This window comes from Elaeis guineensis, chromosome 2 (genome assembly GCF_000442705.2).
Source record: "Elaeis guineensis isolate ETL-2024a chromosome 2, EG11, whole genome shotgun sequence".
Classification (NCBI taxonomy): Eukaryota; Viridiplantae; Streptophyta; class Magnoliopsida; order Arecales; family Arecaceae; genus Elaeis; species Elaeis guineensis.
The window spans coordinates 57,849,095-57,857,647 of NC_025994.2; the positions used below are offsets into that span (position 1 = coordinate 57,849,095).

Below are 8,553 nucleotides of genomic sequence, written 5' to 3' on the forward strand. Positions count from 1 at the left end.
AAGAGTATTATTGAGGTTGATGGATGTTTTCTAAAATAGTTTTGCAAAGATGAATTGTTAGTTTCCATTGGAAGAGATGCCAACAATCAAATGTTCTCAATTGCATGGGCTCTGGTTGACATAGAATGTAGAGATTCTTGATCCTGGTTCATTAATCCTTTAGCCGAGAAATTGCAACTTGGAGATGGGTTGGATTGGATACTTATCAATGACCAATAAAAGGTAAAAGTTCACATTCTTTTCAAAGTTTAGTTTTTCTTATTTTTTTGGTAAGAAAAAAACTTTTATCCAATATTTTGAAGTAGGATTTGATTTAAGTAGTTGCTAATTTGCTACCATGTGTCAAGCACAGACATTATACAAGGCACATTTATGGGAATTAAGCATAAGGGTGAGGTTTTGAAGTTCACCTTCTTTTGGGCATCAAAGTGCACCATAGAAGGAGCTTTTCTTGATGTATTGGATAAGATGAAAAGACTATCTGAGGAGGCCTGGAGAGACTTCATATAGAGTAATCTAAGAAAATTTGTGAAGATCTTTTTCAATCCATTTCTATAGTGTGATGTGGTTGATAATAATGTAGTAGAGACATTCAACTCATACATAATAAAAGCAAGGGAGAAGCTAATTATGGACATGCTTGAATATATAAGGAGAGCAATAATGGTAAGAATGGCAAAAAAAAGAGAGAGAGGACATTAACAAGTGGCATGCAAGAATATGCCCTCGAATTCAAAAAAAGATAGAGATAAATAAAGTTGAAAGTAGATGGTGTGAGGCCATCTATAACGAAGATAGAAAATATGAGGTGACATACATGAGATAGTCTAATGAAGTTAGTTTATTGGATAGGAGTTGTACTTGCAATGCATCGAATTCGACAAGTATACCATGCATTCATGCCATTTTTGTAATATGGTATAAAAATGATAATGTTGAAGATTATATTGCAAAGTGGTATACCAAAGATTCTTGAAGAAGGTGCTATGAGTTTGTTCTATAACCTATGAATGAAGAGAAATTTTGGCCTAGAACTAGTGCATAGGCAGTCCTACCTCCATCTGTGAGAATAATGCCAAGTAGGCTCAAAAAAGGTAGAAGAAAAGACCCACATGAGGAGTCCAAGAACTCTCATAAGCTTTTGAGAGTAGAAAGACATATGATCTATCAAATATGTTTTGAGAGGGATCATAATTAACAAGAATGTCCTAAGAGAAGTGAGACATCATCAAGTATTCCAACTTATGATGCAATAGTAAAGACACCAAAGGCTAGGTCAAAAAAAAATTTAGGTTGTTCTGCATTAACTAACAAATATTCTAACTAATTATTTAACTTAATATTAGGTTCCAATTCTTTTCCTATTAATTATTAATTAGTAACAACTTATCTTGTTAGGTTACAAGTCCCACAACAAGCCAAGCAAAGTTATCTTTAAAGAGGACTATAAGCAATGAGCAGCAACAATCCTAATTGCAAGGCTCCATGGAAATGAGTAAACGACCTAGGCAGGAAAGATTACTAGAGGGTTATGGGCTCTATGTGAGTCTTAGTACTGGAGAAAAATTTTATATGGTAAGTTGAGTTTAGTTTTCTTCTAACTATACCCTAAATATACTAACTTGTTTGCATATTTTTGTAGGGCTCAGATAGGGTTAGGCATATCAATGGGAAAGCTAGAAGCCATGATGTAAGGAGATCAGTAAGAGTATACTCAGATGCTACAAGAAATATTATTATATTAGGATCTAGTCAACCTACTTTCTCTTAGCCAGGCATAGAAGGAAGCAATGCTAGGCGGACCAACCTTAGGTGGTTATAACTTTCAAATGGTCTCGAGGGCTAAATTTTGTGACATTCATCGATATCAACGTCAGTGCACGGCATATTGTTTATGATTATTAAGTCCTTATGTGTTGTCTATGGATTAATATTCTTAAATTATATCTATGGATCAATATCCTACGTGATGTAACCTTATTTTATTTGTGGATCAATATCCTATGAAATGTTTATTTTGTAAGGTGATACATAGTTGGTTGCACCTTATTTTAGAAGTAAATGAAATAATGTCTTAAAGTCTTTAGCTTATTTGTATCATAAGAATATATTATAAAGGTTGTTGGTTGCACCTTAATTCTGGCCTGGTTCAATGTTATAAAGAATGTTTGTTATTACAATTTATGCCCTAGTTGAATGTTTCAACTAAATTGGTACCAATGTCTCAAAGTCTCAGCTTACTTGTATTATAAGAATATATTATAAAAAATGTTGGTTGTACCTTATTGGTTCAATATTTGTGCACTGGTTTAATGTTATAAAAAATGTTTGTTATCTAAATTTGTGCTCTGGTTCAATGTTTTGAGTTGAATTGGTACCAATGTTTCAACGTTCTAGTTGAATTTGTGCCCTGGTTCAAAGTTTTACTTGAAACTTTTCGAAGCTATCAAATACAACTATGAAACTGAGCTAATTTAGTTGGTTTCAAAGCTGTAAAATCGAGCTCAATTTCAATGTTTCAGAATTAGGGTCAAGTTTTGAATGTCTAATGATATGATATTGAGCTCAGTCATAAAGTTTTCAGAGCTCTGAAACTAAGCTCGGTCTCAATATACCAAAAGCACTGAAATTGAGCTCACCTCTTAAAATATCTTTAGTTTTAATGTTTCAAAGCTCTGAAACTAGGCTCTAAGTTTCAATGTTTCAATGCTTTCAAGAATCCTCTCTTCAGTTTCAATGTTTCAAAGCTTTGAAACCAGGCTCAAGGTTTCAATATTCAGTGCTTTCAAGAACCCTCTATAAGTTTCGATGTTTCAAATTTCTGAACCAACATTAAAACTTCTTCAAAGTTTTAGTTGAACTTGTGCTATCAATCAAAGCTGAACTTGTGCTCAGTTTCAATGTTCTAGTACTCTAAAATTGAACTCAATTTCAATATTTTAGAGCTATGAAGTTGAACTTAGTTTCATTGTATATCAATTTCCTATGAATTGATGCAGCTTGTTCCTCATTCACGTTTCAAGGCTCAGCTTCAAACCTTCTTTCAGCCTATATTTCAGAGCAAGATTTTACATACAAGTTTTGCTCTACATTGAAACTCACTTCAAGGTTTCAGAGCTCTTCAAGTTCAACCCTATATTAGAGCTTCTTCAAGGTTTCAGCTAAACTTATGCTATAGACTAACGTATTAGTAAAATTTAAAAGCTTGGTTTCAAAGTTGTGAAACTCCCTTTAGCTATGTTTCATAGCTCAATTTTAATTTTGAATTAATTCCTGAGTTATTTTCTTATTAAAATCTGCAATGCTATTTGCTAATAATGTTCCATGACTAAAAACACTTTTAATAAGGATATCAAAAACTATTGATGAAATTGTTAATCGCACAAACTATCTTTGGGCACCAAGTATTAGTAATAATCTTAAATTTAGAATCTGAACCTTGATCATATATAATTATTTTAAAGCTGATTAGAAAGATGATTTTATTAATTATAAAGCTGATCATGAAATATTTATTGCATATTTGACTTTCAAAATTACATCTATTCTTCAGTTAAAAAAAAAAAATTGCTAACATAGCCCATAAAACCATCATTGCAATCAAATAAAATTTCTTTCTTACGGCACACTTTACAAGCTCCTTCCTCAATCGAGCACATTCAAGCTTCACCTTTGTTACTTTCAATTTTATGTTAAAAGCCTTCTTTTTTAAGACATCTGCTTCTTTTAACAAGCTGATCGCCTCTCTTTTTAACTCTAACACATGTTCTTTCAAATCTGAATTTTCTTCTCTATACTTTTCAATGATTTTAGATAATCTTTCCAACTTAGCTTTAAAATCTCTGGCTTTATATCTCTTTTTAAGAAGAGCTACTTTGGCCTGACCTTTTATTTTCGGATCATATCATATGAAGTAACTGTAATACGACTTATTCTGCAACAACAACAATTTTGTATAAAGATCATAATCAAACAAGTGACATTAAGGCATAAGGTCAATCAAAGTTACATGATAGTTTTGATAACCTTTGAATCTTCTTCTAGAATTGTCATTACTTTATGAAGTCCACATGTTAAGTAAGAAGCCACACTTACATGGTCCTACACCATCATTGCTTCTTGCTGTGTTCATGCTATAGTTTAGAGACTTACGCATTGACCTACTAATATTTCTGTAAGTTATTACTTTCAAACGGGCTTCAAATTAATATCTCAGTCATTGCAGCTGAGTTTATTTCAGCTTAGTTTATTTCAGCTGAAGATGGATTAAAAAGATGAGAAGTAGCTTAGTTTATTTCAGTTGAGAGAAGTTATATCAACAATATCTGCCACATCATTTTTTGTTATACACCACATCATCTACCACATTATTTTCGTCACAGTAATTGGACGAAAGTAACTGTCAAAAAAAAATTAAAATATATAAAAAATTTTAAAAATTGATTGCAATGAATCGAAATTTAAAATAAATAAAAAAATTTTCAAAAAATTTAAAATTTTAAAATAATTAAGCGTACGAAGAATGAGTGTAAAGCACAGAAAACAGCAAAATTATCATTTAGTAGTATGCTTAAATTATGCAATCTGATGGGACAATTCGTATGATCTAATTGTCATCATCCAATAAATTTTTCATCAAATTCATTATTAGGATGAAGCACAGGTTATCAATTTTACAGAAATTCATTCAACCATGTTTAGAATTCCTGCCCCTTCGATCATAAATTCGAGCCGAAGACATCGACGGCCGGTAATCAGGGAGAGTTTGGATGCTCGACCGTTCAAACCCGAGCTGTAGAGGATCCGAAACTCTGCGGCAAGAGTTGGAGGCTCCCGTTCCCGTAACCCGCCGCTGAATAATGGAAAGCTCGTACACTTCTTCTCGTTCTGCGTGGGCTGGAAATCACCAACAATCTTCTTCTATTGCTGCAAACGAATGAAGAATTTTTACCGATGATGCCGCTAAAAGATTGAAAGCTCTTACTCTTCTCGTTTTGCGTAGGCTGGAAATCACTCAAATGAGGAATTTTTACCGACGATTCCCGTTTGATTCCCTTTCCTGTGAGAACATTCCAATCCCCCGTCATTTCTTATCTCATCACTCTCGAGTCCCCACCCGCTTCAGGTCTGCTACCAAAATCCCGGCTTCTTCTTCTTCTTCTTCCAAAGATACCCGCGCCAAAAGCCCCGCTCTTCTCCCCCTCTACCAAGAGATCACAGAGCTCGTGGCCGAGAAACCCACTGTCGATGGCGAAGCCAGCTTCAGAAAGCCGGTGGCAGAAAATGGTAGCTCAAGTGCTTGCCAGATTGCCCGAGAGAGTGAAAGATCTCTAAATGCCAAACAACAAGCGCAAGCCAAGAATTCAGAGTTCGAAGATGTTAGCCCGATCGTTCAGAGGGTTACGGAGATTGTAAGGTTGGAGAAATCCGAAATTCGCATGGGGCAGCGTTTGGATGAGTTGGGCCTGTCGTTCAGCTCGGAGATTGTGGAGAAAGTGCTGAAGAGGTGCTTCAAAGTGGGCCATTTGGCTCTTCGGTTCTTCAACTGGGTCAAGCTGCAACCCGGGTTCTGCCACACGACACAGACTTATAATGTGATGATATATATAGCTGGTGAGGCTGAAGAGATTGATCTTATGGAGAAATTGATGAATGAAATGGAGGATGAGCTGTGCACCAAGGACATCAAAACATGGACTACTCTAATCTCGTATTATGGGAAGGCAAAACAGATAGGCAAAGCATTGAGCACCTTTGAGGCAATGAGGAAATCAGGTTGTGAACCAGATGCTGGAGTTTACAAGGCAATTCTTCGAGCTCTGTTTAATGTGAGGAAAGCTGAGCTGTCAATGGAGTTTTACAAGGAAATGGTTTCTAAAAACATGTTGGTCGATGCAAGCCTATATCAATTGCTCATGAGTTGTTTAGCAAGATCAGGAGATGTAACAGCTGTTCGGTTGGTCGGAGATGATATGATTAAGATTGCCAAGTTGTCAGAAAGTCAGGTTTATACTTGTATCTTAAGGAGTTTTTGTATTACAGGAAGGATTGAAGATGCTCGACACCTGTTTGAAGAGATCAAGAAGAAAAATCTGCTTGTTGATCTGAAAGTCTCTGAAGTTTTGGTGAAGGGTTTGTGTAGAGCAAGCAAAATGGATGATGCTATTGAGATCGTCAACAATATGAAGCAAAGTTCGGCTATTGATTGTAGGGTTTATGGGTGTCTCCTCGATGGGTTCATAAGACAAGGAGATGTTACAAAGGCTTTACAGCTGTTGCATGATATGAGAGAACTTGGTTGCTTGCCAATGGTCTCCTCTTATACACAGATGATTCAATATCTCTTCAGGTTGGATGAATATGGAAAAGCCTGTGAACTCTATGAGAAGATGCTTAAAGATGGCATTGAACCAGATATTGTAGCAATCACAGCTATGGTTGCTGGTCATGTGAGGCACAACCAAATTTCTGAAGCATGGGTTGCTTTTGAGGGCATGAAGAAGAAAGGAATGAAGCCCACTTGGAAAGCTTATGCAGTGTTCATCAAAGAACTATGCAAGGCTTCAAAACCCAATGAGGCTTACAATCTTCTAAAAGAAATGTTGGATTCTGACATGAATGCAACTGATGGAATATATCGTTTGGTTATATCTTCTCTAACTAGGAATGGTGAACTAGAGAAAGCTAGGAAAGTTGAGCAGACGCAGACATCCTTGAAACTTCAAAGCCTAGGAAACAAAATGGTTTGTCAATCAGCTGATCATCCTTCTGCCACGAAGAGCATAAGAGATCAAATTGCTCATTCAATCAGGACATAAACTATACTCAGAAAGCAGAGGCATACAGTGAGACTGATTTTAAAGAAGTATGCAGAATTTTGTCCTCCTCAACCAACTGGAACTCAATTCAAGAAGTACTGGAGAGAAGCATGATTCATTTTACACCTGTATTGGTTGAGGCAGTTCTCCGTAGTTACCATAGTCACAGTGGTGCTGCTTTACGATTTTTTTCATGGGTAGGGAATCAATCTGGTTATGAACATACTGCAGAGACCTACAACATGGCCATCAAACTTGCAGGAAGCGCAAAAGATTTCAAACACATGAGATATCTCTGTCAGGAAATGAGGAGAAGTGGTTGCTCTGTAACCCCAAATACATGGACCATCATGATAGCGCAATATGGTCAGGCAGGTCTGACAGAGATTGCTTTAAGGACTTTCAAAGATATGAAGAGTGATGGCTATCAGCCGAATGGCAGTACTTACAAATATCTGATTTTGTTTCTCTGTGGCAAGAAAGGTCGCAAGGTCGATGAAGCGATCAAATTCTTCCAAGAAATGATCCATGTAGGTTACATGCCAGACAAAGAACTGTTGGGCTTTTATCTTTCTTCTTTATGTGAATCAGGAAAGTTAATGGATGCTAAAGGATCTGTTAAATCTCTATGTAAGAGAGGGTTTGCAAAAGAGCTTGGTTACTCATTGCTCATTAAATCTCTTTGCAGAGCAGGGAAAGTGGAAGAAGCTCTTATACTGACAGAAGAGATGGACAAAGTTGGGTGCAGCGTAGATCAGTATATCTATGGAAGTCTTGTTCATGCCCTACTAAGACAAGGTCGCTTGGATGAAGCCTTAGATAAGCTGGAGAGAATGAAAGAGGCAGGTCTTTCACAAACTGTCCACATACATACTTCATTGATTGTTCATTTCTGTAAGGAGAAACAAATTAGAAAGGCTGTGGATATATTTAAGAAGATGAGAGAGGATGGCTACGAGCCAACTGTTGTGACTTATTCGGCATTGATTCGTGGGTATATGAATATGGGGATGATTTCAGATGCTTGGGAAATTTTTCACTGGATGAAACTTAAGGGTCCATTTCCTGATTTTGAAACTTACTCAATGTTCATGACGTGTCTCTGCAAAGTAGGTAGGTCTGAAGATGGACTCAAACTTATCAATGAAATGTTGGAATGTGGGATTATCCCTAGTGCTGTAAACTTTCGAACTGTGTTCCATGGTCTAAATAGAGAAGGTAAACAAGAGTTAGCTCATTCTGTTCTTCAAACTAAATGGCTTTTGAAGAGAGAGAGAATGTTTATGTACTAATTTATATTTTTGAACAAAAGAATAACTAACATAATTCTCAAAGAAAATAATGTCACTTGTACATTTCCAATGCCAAACTCATCATTTATCATTGGATAAAAATCCAAAAATCTCTAACACTCTAAGGAGATTTTGTAATGCACTCTAGTCAAGTATGGTTGCTTGTTTCTCTATTTGGTGCTTTGATTTCAATTTTTTTCTATGTTAGAAATTCTTTGCAGCATAGTTTGCTGTATCGTCCTGTATGTGACGCTACGGGGCGTACAGTACCGATACCGTATTGGTATGCCATACGAATACTATCGTACCATATCGAACCGCATACCGACACTATAATAGATTTTACTAGTACAAGATCCAGTACCGAGATGGCAATCCTTGCTTTGCAATCTTATTTCTAACAGCTTTTATATTGGACATGCCATGTTGCCTTTCCGTGTGAA

At 36.2% G+C, this 8,553-nt stretch overlaps 1 protein-coding gene across 1 annotated transcript; it reads left to right on the forward strand.

The window, feature by feature from the left end:
• Positions 1 to 4,660: 4,660 nt before the first annotated feature.
• Positions 4,661 to 8,247, forward strand: LOC105057916 (putative pentatricopeptide repeat-containing protein At5g06400, mitochondrial). Its single transcript, XM_010940637.4, is given in 2 exon segments — positions 4,661 to 6,773; positions 6,776 to 8,247. Coding segments are annotated over 2 exon segments (3,090 nt in total). The 5' UTR covers positions 4,661 to 5,018; the 3' UTR covers positions 8,111 to 8,247.
• Positions 8,248 to 8,553: the final 306 nt, after the last annotated feature.